Consider the following 23,786-nt stretch of genomic DNA (forward strand, 5'->3'; position numbering starts at 1 on the left):
CAAAGCCCTCCACAACACCGACCAGCCTACCTGAAGCAGCGACTAAACCTCTACGTACCTCACAGGGCCCTACGCTCAGCCCAGCTTTCCCTCGCAGAAGTACAGCGCATGAGGAAAACCAGAACAGGAGGACGCTCTTTCTCCTACCTCGCAGCCACCGCCTGGAACGCCTTACCCATCCACATCAGACAAACCTCCTCTCTCCCCAGCTTCACTAAATAACTGAAGACTTGGCTTTTTTAATCCACCTCACCGGCACAAGCTACACTCACCCACTCCCCCGTGCCTTTTATATAAAGCTGCGCTTTATAAACTTTCGATTGATTGATGGGGGAGCTGCCGGGCTCTCGTCAATATTTAAATTTTAAAAAAAACATTGGTGAAAATCACAAATATTTTTGGGTCTCAAAATGCACACATTGCAATAGTAGTCCCTGGCACTGAAGGAAACTGCTTTGTGTGCCGAAAAGGGCAGAATGCTGTCACTCACAGTGAAATTGGCCAATAACTGAAGAAGGCTGACCCACCGCCCCATTCTGTGTGATGTAGTGGGAAGAAGAAAAATGTGACTCACACAATTACAGACCAATGGATGAGGATGGCTGGCTGAAAGGCCATATAAATAACTATTTTATACATAGAATTATTTTTTACTATTTTCTAGCGCTGCTATATATGTAGAATTCAGATGCGAGGATGGCGGTCGGATCTTATGGAGTAAAGGGCTGGTAAACTAGAAAGACAAAACTACTAGTGATTTACATATCATCAGCCAATCTTCTTTCTCCTGCAGATAAAAAATTCCAAGCACAACACCGTAGATAAGGATGGGGCTGACAGATACCAAACCTATTTGAATTCAGATAAAGTTAAATTTCAGCATTGTGTGACAAATAGGCGCCAGCTGTGGGGCTCACATCTGGGATATGTGCCCACAGAAAGCCTGGAGCAAAACCTAAGTGCATACATTGCAAATCACTTCAAGAAAGTAGTGGCCTAAAAGAATAGAAAAAGACAGAAGATCTGTGAACCTGATCGCAGTTCACAAGCAAAGACAGCATCAAGGGTGAGAGCCACAGGATAGGATGGACAGAAGGATGGACAGAAGGATGTCCCTTTACATCATAAAGACCAAACAATGGCTAGCATTAGTAGTTATAAATCGTAATCACTGCTGCACAACATAAAAGGAAGGTGAGGCAACGGAAACATGATATGTTGTATTTATCCTTAATCCTTAAGTTGAATTACAGACTATTGGGATTGAAAAGTACCCATCATGCCTCTGCACCGCATGCACCCCTCCCCTGATATGCCCAATGTGGGCATTTCTGATTTTTTTGCTTCAGCACACACAATAATCATGCATTTTATTCGGATGGCCTGTGGGAAATTGATTGAGACACAAAGTGGAGTTCTATGGCCTAAAGGGGTACAACCAAGCACTCTCCTCCCTTCATTGGACTGAACACAAACATCTTACTCGGCTGAAGACAATTGTAGCAGCAAATGATTCTCGTCGAAGATCCAGGCCGTTTTCCCTGTGGTCTAGTTGCCTACTGGCATCACCTGTGTGAAAGGACTGCCAGCTCCTTCTAATTGGGCTCAGTCCGTTCATGTGGAACTTATATGGCACACATTTTTGGGAAGCTACAGATATCTGCAATCCATGAAACTCCAAACAGGGCAGCTTGGTCTTTGAATGTGCGAACAGAGATTTGGCCATTTTTTGGTAGTATTCTTGTAACCACCCGATTCTACATCAGGCCGTCACTGGTCTAGAGACACTTCTTCATATAGCAGAGAGCCATCAATATAATCAATATATCGAATAGGAGGCCCAAATAACTAACACATACATGACGTTAGGTCCAAATACTTTTATCACACAAAGTCACATGCCAAAACTATTCGATTGGCAGCAGGCTCCCAGCCCTGTCAAACCACTGTTCCCAGGCAGAACATATATTTCAGATCAAGAAATAGCACAGCTCTCCAAACAAGGTTCATCAAAAAGTAATGTATTACTCCAAAATGCAAATTTTAAACACTTAACTTCGAGCACGGCCTGGGAAGTGCCTCACTTGAGAGACTCTATCCAAGGCAGCCTGTGCCTTCCCATCAGAGCCAAGTTGTTCTGCTGACTCATGGCACAGCTATGCGGCTCCCACTCCTGGGTCTCACAGAATCAGACACTATCGACTAATAAGGCCGTGCAGGGGAAGCTTTGGAATAACAGCTCTCAACTCAACCATGCCAACTGGGCCAAAGCAGCTGTTACCTAGTTGCAAAACAAGAACCTATTGCTAAAATTGGGTTCTGTCTGATTTGCTGCCAGTGCAGCACAACACGGAGGAGACAGCGAGCGAGAGCGAGAGAGAGACAAGAGTTGAAGGTAGCCAGCACTGGGACCAAATAACTGCATGCACACACATGGACGTCAGTTAGAAAGAGCAACCCTTTTGTGTCCCTTCTCCAGCCACTGCTGCCATCAGTCTTGTACGATGGTTGCTGCAAACATTGGAAGTTAAAGGGTCTGAGTGCCAAGTTTTTTTTTGTGGCTTACGCCGCTTTCCCTCCCCGATACCTTCCCTCAGCAGGAAAAAGTTGTGAGTTGATGGGCTATGGTTGGTCCAACGAGCGGTGTTACTGGCAAGAAAAGAGTGCATGGTGCCAATTTTGCATGTCCTTCTCAAGGTTTACTAGTGCCTAACCTAGACATTTTATGAAACTGGCATCCATATGTAGTGGGAGCTCCACACACTACTGGCTGGAAAACGATTCACAAGGTAACACGTTTTTTACAGTGTCTACTTAGCAACACAAGGGAGGCTAAATTTGCTTTTTGAACTTTGCTACACCTAAATTTCACTTTTTTTCTCTGCTCGTGGGGAAAGTGGGACTACTGTGATCTGTAAAGGCCGGCTGGATCATTAGACTCCAGAGAGCTGTTATACAGTATATTTTGTCAAAGGTATGTTATTGGTGCATGCATATGGATATTTAAACTGGGAGGCCTACTGCATGTGTACAGCTGAAAGTACTAGCAGGTTACAGCATTCGCTACTAAAACTATGGAGAACATAATATCAAAGGAGAGTATAACGTGTTGGAGAAAGGTGTAGGTGAGAGACAAGTTTATTACGACTGAACAATTGTGATAGTACGCTCAATGACCACCTGTGTTGAACAGAAAGTGAGTGCTCCATTCAGCGATCTCCTGAAACACTAGTTTTCATTAATTAAAGCACAGACATCCCACCGTAAGTCCTCAAACGAGTCGGTTCATGATCTAGGTTAACCAGAAAGCTGGGAGTTGCCCCATGCTTGGAACAAACATTTAAATCTTCGCACAAGAAAGGTAAATCTACACTTTTTATTCAGAATATTTGAAATGTGTTGCATTAACGGTGCAGAGTCCAGCACTGCCCATTGTGATATATAATGCAACATTAGTCAGAAAGGCAAAACTACTAACCTAATAACTACGGGCCGAGTCACACAGTACATCGCTTGATTATTAAGTTATTAGAGTTTGCCTGCATTTGCACTACTATAAAGATATATATATATATATATCGACCTATATCTATATAAATCTATATATATCGATATTAGTATAGAGGCTGTACTAGTTTAGTAAATTATGTGTGTCATTTTGTAATATATTTTTTTTTTTTTTTAACTTTCCAATCTTTATTTCGGCCATTTGGCCATAAAAGAAAACAGTACACATATACAGTTACAATAAGTCAAAACATTAAAACATTGGAAATACATATGTAAAAATACTATAAAAACTGGGCGTCTAAAATTTTAAGGGGGGCCCAACACCTTTAAAATACGGTTGCGCGTATGCCAAACATTGGTAAGAAATTTTGATAATGCGAGGACAGTCGGGCCAGAGAGATCAGATTTTAAAATCCTGTACATTGGAGCATATTCCCTGCCACCCATATTCCTAATCAATGGGAGAAGCCAGTATTTCCGAGCTGCCCTGTAGGCTGGGCAGAAGAAGGCCACATGTAAATCAGTTTCCTCCAAAGCATCACAGGCCAAGCACTGCGTCGTAGTGGGGGGCGATGACCAAGTACTTGTAAAGGACCGGAAGGGCAGTGAGCCGTATCTCCATTGGAGAAACAGCTTCCTAGCAAGTACCGGAAAGATCGGATCCAATGCCCTCTCAAACCTATAAAGGTCCTTGCATTGCAAAAACACAGAGGATAGAGACCCTTCTGCCTGGGTAACTCGGGCCCTAGCTAATTTGTGTTCGTGGTATACGTTAGTCAGGGACCTTTTAGAGATGTTCAGTGCGGCATTCGCGGGGTCAGTCCATAGGTCAGGGAGCCCTAGTTCCATGCAGGTGGATTGGATGTTTTTGACCCAAGGGATACGGAGCGCTTTTGGGTGGTTCAGTATTTCTGCCAGTTCCGCCCTGTATGCTGCTAGGTCATTACTGCTCCATAACCTACGCCAGAAGGCTATGGGTCTCAGGCTTATTTCATCAGATAATGGTCGTAGACCGAGGTCAAGCCTCAAGGGGAGGAGCGGGGTACTGGGGGGGAAGCGCGGTTATCTGTCTTATAAACTTGTTTTCTGTTAGTGACAGGCTACGGCATGGTGTGTGTCCCCACAGTTCCGCCCCGTACATGATCGCTCCCCTGGCCTGAGCCTTGTATATCTGGATTAGGGCCCCCAACGGGCGATATGAAGAGCCGGTCATCATCCGGGCGATACCCCCTGTGGTTTGTATAAGTTTGAGGTTCGCCCTGCTCTGGTGGGATCCCCAAGTCATGGTTTCATTAAGAGTCACACCTAGATATTCAAAGGTGGCAACCCTCTCAAGCCGTACTGCTCCCAATTGCGGATTCGGCCGCAATTTTGGGCTTGGATTTAAAACCATGAATTTAGTTTTTGCCGCATTGATTTCTAGCCCCCTGTCCGTACAGAAGGCTACAAATGAATCAAGGATCCTCTGTGCCCCCATGGGGGTTTTAGATAGCAGCAGGGTGTCATCCGCAAACATGATTGCGGGCACCCTGCTGCCATTGAGTTTGGGGGCGTCGGTATAGTCGGTGGCATTTAGGTGGGCGATTACCCCGTTGACGAAGAGGCAAAACAGGGTCGGCGCCAACACACAACCCTGCCTTACCCCTCGGTCAACGGGGAATCTATCGGTCAATTCCCCCGACCTCCCACACCTCACTCGGGCATAATTATTATGGTGGAGCCTCTGTAAGATTACTAGGATGTCCGGGGGGACGCCCATCTCTGTCAAGACGCTCCAGAGTTTTCCCCTGGGCACCAGATCGAATGCGGCCCGTAAGTCCACAAAAATTGTGTACAGACTGCCGCCCTCGAATATTGCTGCCCTCCAATAAATAAGATTCAACCTAAAAACCTGGTCCACTGTGGATACCCCCTTCCTAAATCCCGCCTGATAGGGACTAAGGGCACCCACCTCTTCCATCCAATCCTGAAGGCGATTCAGCAAAACCCTGCCAAACAGCTTCTGTGCCACGTCGATTAAGCTGATGGGTCTGTAGTTGGCCGGGAGGAGAGGCGAGCCCTTTTTAAAGATAGGGACCACCTCTGCCCCCAGCCAAGTACCAGGAATTTCCATGCCGCTTAGAACTCCATTAAAAAGGGCAGTAAGGTAGGGGGCCCATACAATGGGCTCCTGTTTGAACATATCCCCAGGTAAGCCATCCAGTCCTGGCGCCTTTCCAGAAGCAAGACCTGAGATGGCAGCGGTGACCTCACCCAGCGTTATCAGCTCTCCTTCATAGCCTGGCCAACCAACCTCGGTGACAGTAGGAGATTCTCCCGGCTCAGAGCTGTAAAGAGACTGGAAGTGAGCCTGCCACACCCCTGGGGCAATATTGGGCTCTATTGCCGATTGAAGGTGCCCCGACCCCCCATTCACTATCCTCCAGAAGAGACGTTGGTTTTGGATCGCTAGGGCCTTGCTAAGTTCTTCCCACTGATTTTCCTCCCACTCGGCCTTAGCGTGGGCAACTAGTTTCTTGTAAGCCCGCCTGCTTTGTCTTAGGCTATCCCCCCCAAGTCCCTCCTTAATAAGTCTGAGGAGTTCTGCTTTTGCCCGTCTGCATGCCGGATTATACCAAGTTGTTTTACCTTGCCGCCCCTGTCTAGGTTTTCGTGAGGTACTAGAGAGATGAGGGGCCGCAGCTTTTATAAGGTCCTCATGAGCCTTGTACAATTTAGCCCGGGAATCATTATTGCTTGCCTCGTTGTCCAAGCTCCCCACAGTTTCCAAGATGGGAGTTATCCCCTCATAGAGCATGGGGAGTTTGTTCTTTCTTGTAACCAAGTGCTCCCACCTGATTCTTCTCCTACTATTTTCCAGGAGAAGCGCAGGTTTGTTCCCTTCCACATTGGTCACAGGGACTTGAGGGCCAGGATTGAGAAGGTCGAGCTCGAGCGCATTATGGTCGCTATCTGACCGTTCCATAACCCTAAAATCCTGAATAGTCGGCCACTTCACTATTTGGGCCAGGACATAATCCAGGCGAGACTCTCTTCCCAGTCTGTTGTAGGTGGTTTTACTGGGTATATCTGATTTCATTCGCCCGTTACAGGCTCTGATTCCGAACTTTAGGGTTAGAGCTGTGATTTGTAGTGCTAGTGGGGTCCAAGCCTTCGGGGGGGAGCTTCCACTGGGGGGACTGCCCATCTGGCCTCTTCTTCCGATGAGAACCCCTCCAAAAGACCAGGGAGTGGCTCAAAATGAGAATTAAAATCCCCTCCCACCACATAGAATGAATCACTCGGTAGTTCAGATATAAAGGTCGTGAGTTCATCTATGGTCGTTGATTCCTTTGCAATTCCCACTGGCCTAGAATAGATGTTAATTAAAACAAGTTTGGCTTGGTTAGGCCAGGATAATGAAACCACAAGAATGTCCTCTGAGTTAGCCGACAACCGTGTTGCCGTGCAGCCTAGATGAGATGCAACCCAGATCGTAAGCCCCCCTGACGGACGGCCCTTGCCTTCCCACCTAGCTGAGATGGAAAAGGACATGTAGCCTTGATGACCATAATTCTCTCTAGCCCAGGTTTCCTGGAACATACATACATCTCCAGTCTCGATGTAATTTACCCAGTCCGGGTCTCCCAGTTTGTTGGCAAGACCAGCAACATTCCAGCAGATTAGCCTTAGGTGTTCGGGGGTGTCAGTTGCCGTGCCAGAAGGGTTGGAGGCGATGGTTACAGGTGCTGTTTCGATCAATAGTTCTTGCATGTTACCAATGGTGGGGGCAGATGGCTCAGGGGGACTGCAGGGGCCATTATCCAGGAGCTCTGGTCCATTTAATAGTTCAGGATCATTGCCAACACTATGGGCGAGTGGATCAGAGAGTCTGCAAGAGCCATTATCCTGAGTCACCGTAACATTCAATAGACCAGGAATTTTACCAGCGATCGGGGGAGATGGATCAAGAACTCCGTCGGTGCCACTATCCAGAGTCACTGGGTTGTGAACAGAGAGTCAGTCAACCCCATCCAAGTTGTTCAAGCAGTTAAAGCGGTTGAAGTGGGAATACGGTGTATCAGGCACTTGGAAATTAGGGTGCTGTGCATATGCTTTGTGTCCGCGTCTACGTTCCACCCTTATCCATTCGTCATGCGGAGGAGCATAGTGCATGCGAATAGGAGGGTAGAAGAAGGATACTGGGAGGGTCTGGATGGTGGAATCCAGTGATCGATTTACTCCTTCACAAATATGCAAAACGGTGCCCGGGTCTTTAAAAGTTACCAGAATGCAGTCCCCTATTATTGTTTTTCTGGTCTTCCCTAACCAAGGGACCCTTCTAACCATAATAATCTCGTTATTAAAATGAGATGGTAAGGGTCGGTTCCAATTTAGCCACTTGATCACCTTTTTCTTTAGGGATTGGTAATCTTCATTTTCGCCAGTTCTTAGTTGAGGAGCACCTGCTAACACCACCGTTAGATTGTTAGCTTCTAGCGGAAGATCTGGTCTCCGTGGTCTTGGGACTGGTCGCCCCGGGGGAAGAAGGAGGGTGCTGCCAGCTTCGGGGAGGCCATCATTGGTCCCTGTCTGAGAACTTTGGGGGGGCAGAGTCTATTGGTTGTGAAGGCCTATAAGTTGGATTATTACGCGGTGCCTGGACTGGAATAGCCATTAGTTGCTGGAGGGGGGAAGCAGTAGAAACTCCCCGGGGGGGGGGGGGACTATGTTGGTACCCTGTAAGGCTCCTGTTTTAGTGGGATTTCCTACAGGGAGATGAGGTCCCACATCCTTGGATTGCTTACTAACTAGGGTGTTTAAGGTAGTAAGGGATGTCTCTAGTATAGTCAGCCTTATCTCAACCTTTTTCAGGCTATCACTAATAGGCTGCAAAAGGGAACGAAACAAGAATTCTATACTCCCTATGGATGTGAGAGGGGGGTTTGTGTTGGCCACTGGAACGCTGTTAATAGCAGCTATACTGGGGCTTGGATCTTTGGGGGGGTCTCATTGTCCTTCCCAGATTGGAGTGCATTTTTATGTTTTTTACCAAAATCTAGGTGAGATAGTTTGGTTTTCCCCCGCCCCCCTGTGGACTTCCTACAGCGTTTACTAGGTGGAGCCCTGTGCAACTCCACCACAACACTTTGCTTTGGCTTGCTCTTCTTATTCATATTCGGGGGGGGAGATTGAGTACCCTGGTTAACTGGAGTGTCAGATGGCAGGGGTAGAGTTGTGTCTGCGACTTTTTCAGGCAACATGCCAGGGGTACTTGGGATTTCCCGAAGTAAGAGGGGGAAGTCCTCTAGGGTCGTCGGATTTAAGCTATTGGGGGGAGTACCCTCCTCTTGAGAAATAGGATACGGGATAATTTCTGTCAGGGGTCTACTCTTCATTGATTCAATAGATCGCCGACGGTCCGCCCTGCGTCTCTCTAGGGAGTTTTCTTTGCCCCCATCTCCTTTGGCGGATTTGAAGTAGTTATCCAGCGTCCCAGTATTACTACCCCCCTCCCTTAATGGAGTTTCACGTGTTGGCGGTGAGGGCATCACCTTATGCACAGTCAGAGTTCAACCAGAGTTTGGGTGGGAAAGGATAAGGGGTATGGCCCAGCCCGGCCTCCTTTGGCCACTGATGGCCACAGACGGTCCCGCCCTTGTCCCAGGCTTCTCCCGGGACGCTCCCGCGCAGCGGTACTCACGCGTTAGTTTATGGCTGTGGTGGAGGTGGGCTGGTCGTTGGGGGCGGGAGGGAAGAGCAGCCCAGGTGGAGCAGGGCGGGTTGCTGGGGCTCCTGGGAAATGGAGTCCCAGCCCTCTTGCTCGCAGCCCTCGGCCCCTGATGTACCCCAGCAGCAGCTTCACCCCGGGAAGATAAGCGCCCCTCTGCGAAGCGGGACCCGCGCAGCGGGTTCCGCGAGGCGTGGAGAAAGTTGCAGAGTGTCCTCACAAAATCCAAGACGGCAGAGGCAGGTCTGTTGGAAGGTCCCACGAACTGCAGGGCAAGCCGGTATTTAATTCACCTGGTCGTTGGGGGCGGGGCGGGGAGGGAGAGCAGCCCAGGTGGAGCGGGGGCGGGTTGCTGGGGCTCCTGGGAAATGGAGTCCCAGCCCTCTTGCTCGCAGCCCTCGGCCCCTGATGTACCCCAGCAGCAGCTTCACCCCAGGAAGATAAGCGCCCCTCTGCGAAGCGGGACCCGCGCAGCGGGTTCCGCGAGGCGTGGAGAAAGTTGCAGAGTGTCCTCACAAAATCCAAGACGGCAGAGGCAGGTCTGTTGGAAGGTCCCACGAACTGCAGGGCAAGCCGGTATTTAATTCACCTGGTCGTTGGGGGCGGGGAGGGAGAGCAGCCCAGGTGGAGCGGGGGCGGGTTGCTGGGGCTCCTGGGAAATGGAGTCCCAGCCCTCTTGCTCGCAGCCCTCGGCCCCTGATGTACCCCAGCAGCAGCTTCACCCCAGGAAGATAAGTGCCCCTCTGCGAAGCGGGACCCGCGCAGCGGGTTCCGCGAGGCGTGGAGAAAGTTGCAGAGTGTCCTCACAAAATCCAAGACGGCAGAGGCAGGTCTTTAACATCCATTGCGGGTATGCCTGATATTCCTACCACAGTGCAGAATGGTACGGTTAGGAAATTAAAGAAATGTGGTGTTTCAGCCTTGGGTCAGGAAGTGCTTGAAGGAGGAGGTCAGCCCTCTTGAAGCCAATACAACATATCTGTCCCCACTGAATCTCCAGCCAGATCATAGAACCACATTCTATAGTAGAACCCAAGGTGAGTAAGAACATAATGACTAGACCTCTACACCAGAGTACAACTAGAACATTTTCAAATCTTTATGGAAAAATTCTTTTTGATGATCTGCCTTGAGAGCTACTTAACAGATGTACGCATAAGGTTTCAGATTTTGTTTTGGACAGTTAACTGTGAATTGAGCCAAATATTTCTAAAGAATTACATCCTTGCAACTGTAATTTCACTTTTCCCACAGTCCGAATGGAATATTCTATATAGGCTGTTAAGTCTAAGGACCCCCCCCCCCCCCCCACCCATGCTTGTAAAAGCCACTCCGCTACTGCACAAATAAGCTAACATGTTCGTCCCATTGCAGCTGCTCGGGTGAGAGGTCCCCAGGAGCCACTCCCCTGCATTCACTACATTCCCACGGGCATTTCTGTATGCAAGCGGGAAGGACACCTTAACTCAATTACTCTCAGGGAATGTTATGGCAGAATCCACATAAACCTCAGAGAGGCACCAGAGAGGCACCAACTGACACAGGCTCTGTCAGATTGCCACATGCACAGTCTCCTCCCAGGACACCGCGCTTCCTGGGACATTATTCTTAGGAGCACAGTGACCGCTCGCCCAATCCTGGCAATGGCTGGTTATACCATGAAGTGATTAAAGGGAGTTTGATTCTCTGAACTAAAGCAGTCTTTAATGCACTTACAAGTGCCAATATGCAGTTTCTCTCCACAGCAGGAGGTGTGGAACATGTAAAAGACAAGACCTTCAATTCAGACAAATCATGCGACTGGGTGAAATGTTTTTGTTAAGTCCTTTGGTACTTAACAAAATAAGAGTTTTAATGTCAGTAGGCTCCCAAGTCTAGGCCAGCAATATGTAGGGTACCCCAACAGATCCATAATTCAACACTAATAGGTATAGCCTATACTGTATTTTCATATTCAGAAACGAGTGGTACATAATTCATATTCCTCTCAGGCATATAGCAAAACGTTTAGTATTGTGCATCAGTGCATTTCATTATCTTAGCTGCTATATCAGCGAGTCGTCATTCAGAACCAGTGGGGCTTTTGTTAAAAAATTCCAGAGAATCTTAAAATACAACACAAAGCCCTATCTCGGTTTGCAATTATAGAAGCGTTATCTTTTAGATGGCCGTCACCCACTGTTTCTTCACATCACAACAAGTAACAACTAATTAAAAGATTCACTGAGCTTCTACAAAATGTTACTTTTCTTACCTTCCTCTCCATACTGATCATAGACGGCCCTCTTTTTGGGATCACTTAGGACATCATATGCCTCTGCAATCTCCTTAAATTTATCTTCAGCATTTGAGTCTTTATTTTTGTCCGGATGGTATTTAAGAGCCATTTTCCGATATGCCTTCTTGATTTCATCTTCATTGGCCCCATTTGGGATACCTAAAATCTTGTAATAGTCTTTGCCCATGTCAACGAGATGTTCTTTCTGGCTGAGGCTCTTAGTTCCTGAAAAAAAAGAAAACGAGAAGCTATTAACACATGAGGGTCTGACTAGGACAACTGATGGCAAGTGCCGTCTCCAGAGTATAGCCTGCATTATATGAACTCCAGTCCTGCTGGATTCCCATAACACAGACTGGTGACCTAGGTGGAAGAAGTCATGTTTTTGGAGAGTTTTGAGGACAACCTTTAAGTCGGAGGAACTCAAATGCTACTGTGTAATGATTCGGGCAAGAATGGGGTGGGAGAAGGGATGGAAGAGAAAGACAACATTTTAGTAAATCTGTCAATCATTTCCCACTAATCAGACAACATATATGTTTTTTTACCTCAACATAATAAGGTTTTAATTTAGACAGGATATTATTAATAATTTCTCCCCATACCAACACATTAACCATTTTTTAGTAGAAACCTGTCATAGAGATCACCTTTTTAATTTCCTCTTCATGTAATATAATGGGCGGACAAAGCAGAATTTGTTCTGCCTGTTTACAATCCAAAATAGTTTCACACTTTTGTGGCACAACAGTCAGGCTGACAGGGCCAGGACATTTTATTATACATTATCATTTCATACACTGCAGTGGTAGAAAGGGAGAGTGGGCACCAGAATTGGAAAGAAAGACTAATGCTTTAGAAGACCCCCTTATCAGTTTATCTCAGTATGGTTCAACTGTAATAAGTGGAAAGGCCAAACATTTAAACACTATTATAAACCGGACACAATATTTAAGTATGCTGAAAATGAACATGGCTGCATATGAGGGCTGGCCAAGTTTACTTATTTACCAGAAATTAACAGATTTAGCAAACTAAGGGCCAGATGTAGGTATCCAAATACCGGTCGGTAACGGCCGAAAATACTGATTTTCGGCCGTTAACGACCGGTATTTGGATACTGAGATGTAGGGCATCTCAAAATACAGATTCGGTAATTTCACCGATTCGGTCAAATAACCGAATCTGTATTTTGATATGTAGGTGGCACTGTAAACAGTGCCACAGGGCTTTAAGGATTCGTTATTTACCACCAACTATCAGTTGGTGGTAAATAACGAATACCTGTGTATATGCAAATCTGTGCATGTACACCTGTGCCATGTGGCACACATACATGCCCTTAGGATGTGTGCCACATGGCACACAAGCACTAATCAGGGGTGCAACAGGGTGTCAAAGTGACACCCTGCCACCCTTGAATTATTCTGTATTTACCGAATCGGTAATTACCGATTCGGTAATTGACATTCATTCCTATGGGCCTCCAGGCCCATAGGAATCAATGGCAAAAACCGAATCGGTAAATACCGATTCGGCATTTACCGAATCTTACCGATTTGATAAAAAATACTGAATCATTACCTACATCGGATTTACCGATTCTAAAATACCGAATCGGTAAAATTCGGTATTTTAAAAATCGGTAAAAATGATTTACCTACATCTAGCCCAAAATGGCTAACAAATATGCACAGATATTTCCCCTTTTTGACTCTTCTCAATCCATTGATACAAATCAGACATCACCTACAGCATTTTCCCACCATGGTGCAGTCTGCTGCAGCGCAATCAAAAAAGGGTGTTCAACTTATGAATTGTTTTATTGTTTTGCATATCACTACCTGCATAGAATGTATTTTTTTAATCACTTACATCTTCTGCTAAAGTATAGCGAGACCCCTGAGATAGGCGAGACATTCTAGAATCACTTTCACTGCTCTCTGATAAAAAACAAGCTACTCATCATAGTAAATTTTGTATTTGAGGTCCTTCAGCCCTCCTTTCATACTACTGGGACATACTTCACTACAAGTTAAGGACTAGAACATGTGAAGGAATATTGAAGCCAAGCTCATTCGTTGCTCCTTATTGCACCCAAGCCATCCTCAGTTGGCCATCCACACTATGCTTTGCTCTATATTCTACATGACTACGTACACTAATGAATTTTGAGCAGAGGGGGTAGTATGCAGATTGTGTTAAACAAAAGGACCCAAAGGGCTAAATATCCATGAAGTATAACCTTGGGTAACTCTAATGGCCTTAACAGTCCTTCCTCCACATGTGTGGAAGGAGTGTAAAATACTGAGTAGATGGACGGAATTGTGTTACAGCTTTAACTACTACTTAGAAATCATGAAAAGATGTTTATTACCAAGGCTTAGCCAAACCGATAATCAGCTCTCGAGTACACAGTATGCAGAATGCAGGGCAGACTTCCCAACAGGCATCTTTGCCTACCCGGTCTATCAGGACTGGTCTTAGAAACTACTTTACCCTAGAGCACAACAGGACGCCTCAGAAGATTAATGCCATCAGTATACAACTATCCAATGGACAAGAGAGCCTTAGCTACTGCCTCCGATGGAGCACAGAAACTACAACTTAGCACATCCTATGAACTGAGCTGAGTGAGCTGGTAAGCTCCAAACAGAATTGCAAAGTGTCCAATGAACAACAAAATTATGGAGGAGCGGCTGTACTCCCAAGAGAGTTGGCATGAAAAAGGAGGAAGGAAAGTGCCCGAATCCATCAGAAATGTTGCTCAGACTTTCAGAGGGAAATACGAGTAGGTCTGGGGGCCCACTTTATCTTCATCATACAGTGTGTGACGAGTGTGAAATAACAGACAGCAACTCACTTATTTGCCAAAACGGAGGTACAGAATCTTTCATGTTACAAATGTATTGTTACTGGTTGTGTTAGGTTTAAAAGGGTTATCAGCTAAAATAGAGAATACTCAAATCTTAATCTATGTGGAGGAGGAGCTTTGAATGTTAGAAAGCAGCAGGAGGGAGCTCATCGAAATGCCCAAATCAACTTCCTTATGGAGGCTAAGTAAGACAAACCAAACACAAAAAGAGACCCAGAATGTAACACACCAAATTGATCTTTTTTTGCAGCACTAAATGGTAAACCAAAGCACCTTGCTCTTTTACTACTTTACTTAAAAACCCTACTAAGCCTGATGGGTTAATACATTCCAACTCAACAGCCCTAGATGTAAATTGTTCATAACTCCCAAACCCCTAAAGCATAGGTTAAGGATCAAAAGAAGCGGAAGAACACAATACATCATGAAGGATTCGGTTATTCAATGGAGGCAGACGAATTGTGCATTCCAGTGCCTGATGGGCCACAGTGAGAGCACCAGAATCATTCAGCATGGTGAGCTATGAAAAAACATAATTGACGGTACAGACCTGTATGCGTTTCACATCTTGCCTAGCAAAAATAATTCTCCTACCACAAGCAGGTCTCTACCCATGCAGAAAAGTGTATTGAGTACATTTTGTTTTGGCCTACACTATGTGGAGGTAGAGGTCAATCTTCAGTTAACCTCATTTCAAATAACTGGTTCAAACTATGCACACGAAAGGGTCATTTGTTTGAAAGTAGTCTGCATGAATGTTCTGACCCTCCATCTTCCGAGTTACAGATTAAAAGGACATAACTATTTTTGGGTACATAACCACATCTTCATTGCAAGATTAAATAGGTCAGTAGAGTGAGTACCTCCCCACAATGTAAATACAACATTACTATTGTATTTTTTGTGTAAAAAAGAAAAAAGCTGTTGGTGGGTCTGCGATGCTCATTCGAGATATTATTCCTTCTAAACACCACATGCAGCAAACTTAAATGGCGCAATTTGGTCACTTCAGGTTACTCAGAAGAGTGTTTTACTAAATCCCTCTGGTGAGTGAAACGGAAACCTAACGATTGACCTACTAGAAGAGATAATGGAACATTCAAGTTTTAGGGAGACCCCTTCTGGTATCCCTTCTTTAGTCTCAATGATGAAGGATATAAATTGTATGTCCTTTACTTGAAACTCTGCCCAAACGCAACAACTGAGGTAGTAAGGACCAAGCATCTAAAATTAGTATTCCACTGTGGAAAGGTACTCTCGAAGGGAATGTATCCTGTTTGACAGACTGAATTCTGTTCTATTTCTGTTTCCATCAATTCTGTAATAAACTGCGCAATGTAAGCAGGCATCGGGTTAAAGTCACTGACACTCAGATCATAAAGGTACCCATCCCAATGCTCAGAGAGGACGATTAATACATGGAAACATGAATGGATTGACAGCCGTTCATCACAGATTCAGGCAGTCAAGATCTCCGAGGAGACTTATGGAAAGATAACATTTACATTACCAATAGATTACTTTCAGTATCACTGAGCACCTCCTTGAAAATTGAAGTCTGAAGATGTCTTCTCGAATCCGGACGGGTGGTAGACATCTTGTATATGTACTGAGTGGTGTTCCCTGAGGTGATAAAGACCATGTCTTTTAAGCACCGTCTTCTAGAATCTGAGATCTGCAGGACCTGTTTCTTTAACCTAGTCCTACCAGAGAACTCGGTCAATTTGCAGAGAAAATAATTTGATAACGTTTCTGTTAAGAACTAAAGCAATTTAGAAAACTTGTGCATTTGCATGAAGGAGAACGGGCGTTGTGTGCAAAATGCTGCAGACATAGGAAAGAAAGGCTGCAAGAATACTGGACAGCCTGGGTGCGTGGCCATACATGTGTTTGAGCTTATTTAGTGCCCTTCGAGACAGGTTATATTTTGACCTTGCAGAGAAGATGAATCCAGGCATATGAAAGGGTGACTTTGAATGTACGCATACAGAAAAGTGCAAGTCTAGCTAACATTTCCTACAAATCGTACATAGTGTAGCAACCCCTGTCCCAATAATGGCAAAAGCGTACCTACCCCCAAAGTGCGCCGATAGGATTCCTAAGGTAATACCCAGACTGAAAAAGGTTGTCCTACGCTTTTCTGCCACGCCGTCACCGAAAGATTTGTGAAAATACTCATTGCATTCCCTCTGTCTGTGATCACACTTAAACATTGCTTAGGTGATTTGCCGCAGCCTGCCGCCGGCGCTGTGGAGCAGGCCTTTCCAGAGAAGTGAAGGTTCAAATGGTTGCTTCTTTAAGGCGCAAACTAGAATTCTGATAAAGAAACAAACAAGAGCCCAATTGGTTTCAGAATTAGTCGAAAAAAGGTACACCTCATAGCAGATATATTAAGACAGCAGAGACATGGTCAGTTTTGTAAGAACACAATTTTTAATTTTTTTTTGGCTAAACCGATGATCCTGGTCATTCCTCTGGATGCCTCTGTTCATATCAATAAAACAATAAGTTGTATAAGTTGTTTTGAAGATGGATGGTTATGGTAGACACAGCAGGTATGGAACACACCATAACATATAACAGTATAACTGACGCCTTTTCCTGAAATGTTTCACCATCTGCTAACCTATTGGCAGTGTATTCAGTTTGATGCAGCCTCATCATATCTCTGGCCAAGGCATGGCATGGCTCTTGTGTAAGAACCACAACTAAAATTGAATTTTTCTTTTTCAGGACTCTTGTTATACAACAAGTGCACTGTTTTCTAGCAAATTATGGTGAACATAAAAATGGAGGTTTCTGAGCAACTGTGCCAGATCACAAAAACAGAGAAGCCATACAAAATAATGTGAAGAACCAACAGGGACAGAGTTGCAAAGCTCATGAGTGTGCATTAACTGCTCAATTGGTTCTTGAATACTTGCCCATTTGTTTCAGACAACAAAGTCAGAAGGCAAAGTTTACTGCCATGTTTTGACGCTCGTGCACTAGCACTCACAGACAGTTCATGAGTTAATTAATCTAAGACATTTGATTGGTCAAGCAAGCTGTGGACAGTATTAGCCCATGCAATGTTATATATTCAAAGTGAATGTAATACATTCAAAGTGAACAGGGTTGCTATAAATGTGGAGTCTGAAGCACATGTGCATACTATTTACATTTTAGCATAACCACTTATCCCTATCTCTGATACACCCACTCCTGTTCCAAAAGGTGAAACTTCTTAGAAAAAGGCAGCCAGATAACATTCAGGGGCGGAATTCAGCTTTTCTCTATACATCACCTATGAGTGTTCTAACGCTGCGACGAAGCCAAAAGATAACCGCCAAAGGTCTCAGTGGGGCAGTTACCCTTTTTAATCTCCCCTATTTAAGAACACAAGATATTTGGTGAAATTCATTCGAATAAATCATTTTGTATATTTCCCCCAATTTGTTGAGCTGGGTACACCACCTTTGAGTTTGAAGGCATCTAGGACCATACAGAAAGCTCCTGCAATGACAGAAAGCAGCTCCAAGGAAATGACCAGTTCAGCAAAATACTACACTTCCATGACCCTACGGCAGCTCTGTGTATTTCTGCACAAAGCGAGGAGAAAGATAAAGCAACCTGAAAGATGTATACTTATATATTGACCACATCGGCCACACAGAAATGGAGATGGCAGGAAAAGTTGATGGATGCGAAATGAAAAGACAACTGCCACATGATGGAGGACAAACGAGGAGATTTATAGAGGGCAGACAGACCTTCAGATGTTGCTATGTTGCCGAGTCTGCCAAATGTTACACTTCTTCTAATGACTTCCAACAGGATAGCATTTCAAACACAGAGCAGCACACACGGATGCCCTGTCCAAAACTCGATAATTCAAAGTGATGAAACTCGAAAGCTTAAGGGTCATCAAATAATAAATAACATTCCACCCAAAGTCTAATGATTTCTACCAATAAATAATTCAAAGGCATGTCTTAATTCTTACTGACAGTTGATAATAACCGAACAAGAGTGTGCCCACCAGCTGGATGATAATATACCATTTGCACTATAGAAAACTGGAGTTTTCAGTCTCATACAGAAAGATTCTATGGGCCATGACTGTCTAGCCAAGTATATTGCATATGCATCGGGCGTTTTCGGGGGGGGGGGGGGGTTGGGGGGGGGGAAGTGGGTATGGGTGGGTGGGAGGGGGGGGGTCAAAACAAAAACATTTGAAGAAAATAAGAGTGAACTACTGAGGTTTGTTATTTTCTGGCGAATCACCAGAGACGGGCAAATTAACATTTTGGTATCTCCGCAAGAACAGACACAAAGCACCCTCTTGGACTACAATGACACCGCATCACATATCATTTTACTAATACCAATTAGCAGTTCCATTCAACATCCTGGAGTGCGGCATTCAGCTTCATCGACTGACAAGCTGAGACTGAGAATGGGGCAATGTAATGGCATGGATTCTTTCTAGACAGTTAGAAAATCCTATGTTAAAAGGATATGAACACTGCTGAGTCAAGGATGATAGGGTATTCCATGCTTCACAGAGCTGCACCTCATAAACCCAGTATATGTGTAATGCTCCGTGCTAATGTTAATTATGGCAGAAAGCTGTTTTCTGGTATGCCAATAAAAAAAACTCAAGCTCCAGAAGCTATAAAAACTGCTCCTTGAAAGTTACGCCACACATCCCTGCAGCTCTGAGGCAACTCAATTATTCCTAAATGTAGGGCGGTCTGTCGACGAACTCCTCTATCCAAAACCAGAGACAGCTGAGCATCCTGCCTGACACTTTTCCAGTGCAACAAAATTGACTCGCCTTCATCAAAATGTGAAACCCTATTTCAGTGGAGAAAACAGTGCCCATACGTGGTATAACCTAAAATTTCAAAAGCCTGGTTACCCGCGCCAACTATACAGCATTTACAAATATTCCAACCATAGCCACCAAAGGAGATATATTTTTGCAATAGCACACTAGTCCTATGTCAGGAACTAGCAGCATGCTCCAGAGGTCATTTGGAAAAATGCTTTCAACCTGGTTTGTCTGGCTTTCAATAACAAAGGAACTGATTTAATGTGTCAGAGAAAAGGCAATGGACCCGCATGCTGGGTGGCTGTGATTCTCAATAGAAGTCACATTCATCCTCTGGCACTGGGCATTAATTAGTCCTACTCAATTAAATAAAAGCATGCTCTTTGGGGGAATTCTAAGCAGGCAGGTAACAATATCAAAATATTTACCTCAGACAATCCAGGTACTCTCTAACGGAAAAGTAACACAGGAAATAATTAGCATTCCAGAACCTGCTTTTATGGCTCAATCTTTGAAAAATCCGAATTAGAGGTTCTGATGATGGCTAATTTTAATCGTTGGGACGGTTTATTATCATAGCAAATAAGCATGATGCTGAAACTGAGCTATCCGGTTAGCAGGACAGGGGCACTTTGTTAACAGAATAATGTTTGTATAACTTTGAATCTTGTTCCGAGTTAAAAAGAGGTCTGGCAGGTGCTTATGTGCTTTGCTGGCAGTTTAGTTTTCTTTAAAAAGATGCAGTGCTAGTTCAAGTGGCTCTCCCTATTCGAATGGAGGACATGGAGCAAGACCATTAGCAGGGGTGAAGAAAAATTGAGTAAAAAGGGAATAATCGACTCAATGAATCTTCTCCACTATGACCATCTGAAACTTTAGAGTTAGACTAAACAATGTTTACTTTCATTTCATTCAAGAGCATACATTTTACAATTGTAATTTCCTAAGTATTAAGAGGCCTGAATTATGGGCACAAAAGCAGGAGACTCAAAGGTCCAAGTCATTCACGTGAAGCACTGCCCCTCTATCCAAAGAGTTTTGAACCTTTCTTATACAGAAGGTAAACTCCCTCAGCAATGGAAAGAGGCAGTGGTGAATCCTATTCGGAAAAATGCCACCTCCCCATGGACAGAGCTCTCTAACCTCCGTCCCATCTCTTTGTTGCCCCTCCTGAGTAAACTGGCCGAAAAGCATGTTAACATCCACTTGTCCAGGTTCATTGAGGCGACAGGGGGCCTGGACCACTCTCAATCTGGGTTCAGGCCCAACTACAGCACCGAATCTGCTCTCCTCACCGTGACCGATAACATCAAGAGGTCACAGGATAGAGGAGGCTCAATGATTCTGGTGCTGTTAGACCTGTCGGCCGCATTTGATACTGTGTCCCATAAGATCCTCATGAGCCGTTTACAGGGAGTGGGCATAGGAGGTCAAGCCCTCTCCTGGCTGGAGAGTTTTCTGTCCGGGCGCTCACAATCTGTCAGCCTGGGACCATACCGCTCCTCTTCCAGGATGCTCACGAAGGGGGTGCCACAGGGCTCATGCCTAAGCCCCACATTGTTTAATGTGTACGTGGCCCCCCTTGCTGAGATTGTGAGAAAATATGGATTCACCCCGGTGTCCTACGCTGACGACACACAGCTTCTTTACCCTTTCCATTCCTTCAACTCCAACGTTAGGGACAACTTTGCGGAAGGAATGAGGGACATCTCCAACTGGATGGCTGCCAACCGCCTCCAATGCAACGTTGGTAAAACGGAGCTAATGCTTTTTGGAAAAGCGTCCTTACTGTGGTCCCCCGACTGGTGGCCCCTTGATCTGGGACCAGTACCCACCCCTAAACTAACAGTAAAAAATCTGGGGGTGAAGCTGGATCGGGACCTTACCTTGAAGGAACATGTGAATGCAGTCGCTGGGGCATGCTTTCACACCATCGGTCTGTTAAGAAGAGTCTTCCCCTATCTTTCTGACAACTATAGAAAGACCCTAGTGCAGACTATGGTGATAAGCAAAATTGACTACTGCAACGGACTTCTTATTCAAGCCAATGAGAGTGCTATTAATCGCCTCCAAGTAGTCCAAAACACAGCAGCAAGACTGGTCCGGAACGCCCCCCCCAGAACCCCTTCCAAACCCCTGCTGCGTGAACTGCATTGGCTGCCAATACGTCAACGCACCAAGTTTAAGATCTGTTGCATTGTCCACAAGTGCTTGTTCGGGAAAGGCCCTGACTTTCTGTCCCAAAAGCTACCCTTCTATAAACCTGACAGGGCCTTACGGTCAAGCAATCAACTGCTACTTAAAACCCCTCTTGTCAAAAATTCCAGACAAGGGGGCAGAGCCTTCTCTCTGGTAGGGCCCAAGCTCTGGAATAATCTTCCAACTGACCTCAGACAAACCCATAATCACTTCTCTTTCAGGAAGAAACTAAAAACCATCTTATTCCAGGAAGAATAAAAATTTCTAAACATCAGTCTACATCCTCATTCTCTGTTCTATAGCAGCTTTTCCATCCTGCGAGCAAAGCGCGGAGATACCTCGTAAGGGGTCGATTCTTGCGCTATACAAGAACATAAAATAAAATAGTAGCCAAGCAGAGAAGAGGGGAACAAACAGTCCCACGAAGGGGAAAGGTCCTACAAGCATTCCTACCTTGCACGGTCACACGTGCAGTCTACGTTTGCAGATAAGCAAAGAAGTGTGTCCTGGAATAGGAGGACGAGAGCACTACCTTTCATTGTGCACTTTGCTTCTGCAACAACCAGAGAACCACCGGGGAGATTGACCAAAATTAACTAATGGCATATGGCGAAATCGAAAGACTGCAGTCTTAGAATCCAGATGATCCACCTTCACAAGAAATATAGGTTAGTCTGTTATGGTTGTGAAAATTATATGCTGCACTGAAGCCTGTGGTGTGGGCATTGATATTAACACTGGAGGCACTGGTGCGAACAAAAAAGTTCACCTGCATTTTTTTGTTAAGAGATTAAAGCAAGGGCTCCTGGTGTAGTGAGTGCTCTGTTTTTTAAAGGACCGAAACAACCATAAGCAAAGGCAAACCTAGCTGTATAAAGGTTAGAGTTCAGCTTCATGGCAGAGTCCGGTGTATCAGAGGCAGCCACCACAAAAACAATATGCAGACAACTGAAGTCTTTAGAGGCAGCAAAAGCTTTCACTGCCAATACGGAGGTCCTTGATAACAGTAGTGCCTGCACTCCATCTTAGAAATACATTGTGCAAAAATGGTTCTTTATGAATCTTTACTATTAAGGACGCACACGTTTGCACATGTCCCCTTTAAAAGGCAGCGCAGAGGCACAAATCAGGTGGGGTCTAACCAACCAATTCAGAATGGGAGGAACAGCTTTCTTCAGGCAGCTGAGATCCCTGCATCCAGCGACGGACGAAAAGCAAGAAGTAAAGCTGCAACACGATCTGAAAGGTAAAGAGACAACACTATGCGCTTCTTGGCTCTCCGTCAATTTTAGACAAATACCCTTTGCATTTGCTCAAGTCTCATTTTCTTTGGTATTGCACTGTATTAACAAGGAAACAATAAGCCCTCTTTCCTATAGGGAAAGATTCTCAAGCAGGCGTCTCCTTTCGTCGTTCTGATATAGTTTTTGTACTTTGGAAAATTGAAAATGGTTGATGTAAGGCTGAAACAACCCCGGGGAAATATATGGGGTGTAGACTGGTAAACAAGAACAGTAGATCGTGCAAAGTCTATAGATAGGCACGATGTTTCTTTTCAAACAGCAAATATCTAGAAATGGAGTGATTATGTACTCTACCTGACACAAGATTAATAATGTGTGGTATGTGTTCACATTGGGTTACGTCTAAAAGACCGATTGAATACACAACTAGGATTTGCATATCGCAACAGGTGCGCTATCTTTTTCTAAGCATGGCCGCTTCCTGACATCACCCATCTACATTGCCTTTCTTGGGAGAAAAGGTTACCTCCTACGTAGGAGGAAGAGGCTGCCGGAAGTTGCCTTGTTAGGTTTGCGGGGGTGTATGACCAATCCCACAGCTATCTCTGGAGGCACACTGATGAATGAGAGCTACCCCCCTTCGCCCAAAGGGCCCATGCATGTCTCAATTCCACTCTCTTCCCTACGAAGGATTTTTCCTCGTTTCCATGGGAACAGCAATGTAGAAATTCAGGCAGCTGCTGCACAAGGCTCCCTCCCACCTGGCCCACTTCCCACCGTTCAACTATTAATCGTGCCTACCATTCCTGTGCAGCAAGCCCCATTAAATGGATTCCTACACACCAGTTATTGTGAACTAGTGCAACCTGTTGCTTGACAGATGGCTCAACAAAGAGCTCTAGACGAATTTCACATACTTAAGTACATTTAAAAAACAAATTACCCAATGGCTGAAGCATTAAACAAAGGGGGGGGGGGGTGCATCATCTCCTTGAATCTGAAGGTCTGACGTGTAGACAGCCTCAGGGGTGGTCAACACAATCTGAGGCAGGTAATGTGAATAAAGCCAAAAGGTAGAAGGGGGTAAAACTTGCCATTGTTAAGCTGTCAAAAAATGCAAAATAACTCCCATTCCTGAAAACTAATTGTACATC

General features: G+C 45.1%; 1 protein-coding gene across 2 annotated transcripts in view; it reads right to left on the minus strand.

The window, feature by feature from the left end:
• The window catches only part of DNAJB5 (DnaJ heat shock protein family (Hsp40) member B5), a 75,979-nt gene that overhangs the window by 38,364 nt on the left and 13,829 nt on the right, over positions 1-23,786 (minus strand). Inside the window, exons 2-3 of one of the 2 annotated variants that reach the window (XM_086960257.1) lie at positions 16,448-16,689; positions 11,475-11,723 (exon numbers count right to left, since the gene is read on the minus strand). In XM_086960257.1, the coding sequence (XP_086816383.1) occupies positions 11,475-11,723; positions 16,448-16,586 (388 nt within the window). In that variant the 5' untranslated portion in view covers positions 16,587-16,689. The remainder of the gene's footprint in view (positions 1-11,474; positions 11,724-16,447; positions 16,690-23,786) is intronic. The other variant, XM_086960258.1, reaches the window with a different exon arrangement.

Source organism: Lissotriton vulgaris, chromosome 3_1 (genome assembly GCF_964263255.1).
Source record: "Lissotriton vulgaris chromosome 3_1, aLisVul1.2, whole genome shotgun sequence".
Lineage (NCBI taxonomy): Eukaryota > Metazoa > Chordata > Amphibia > Caudata > Salamandridae > Lissotriton > Lissotriton vulgaris.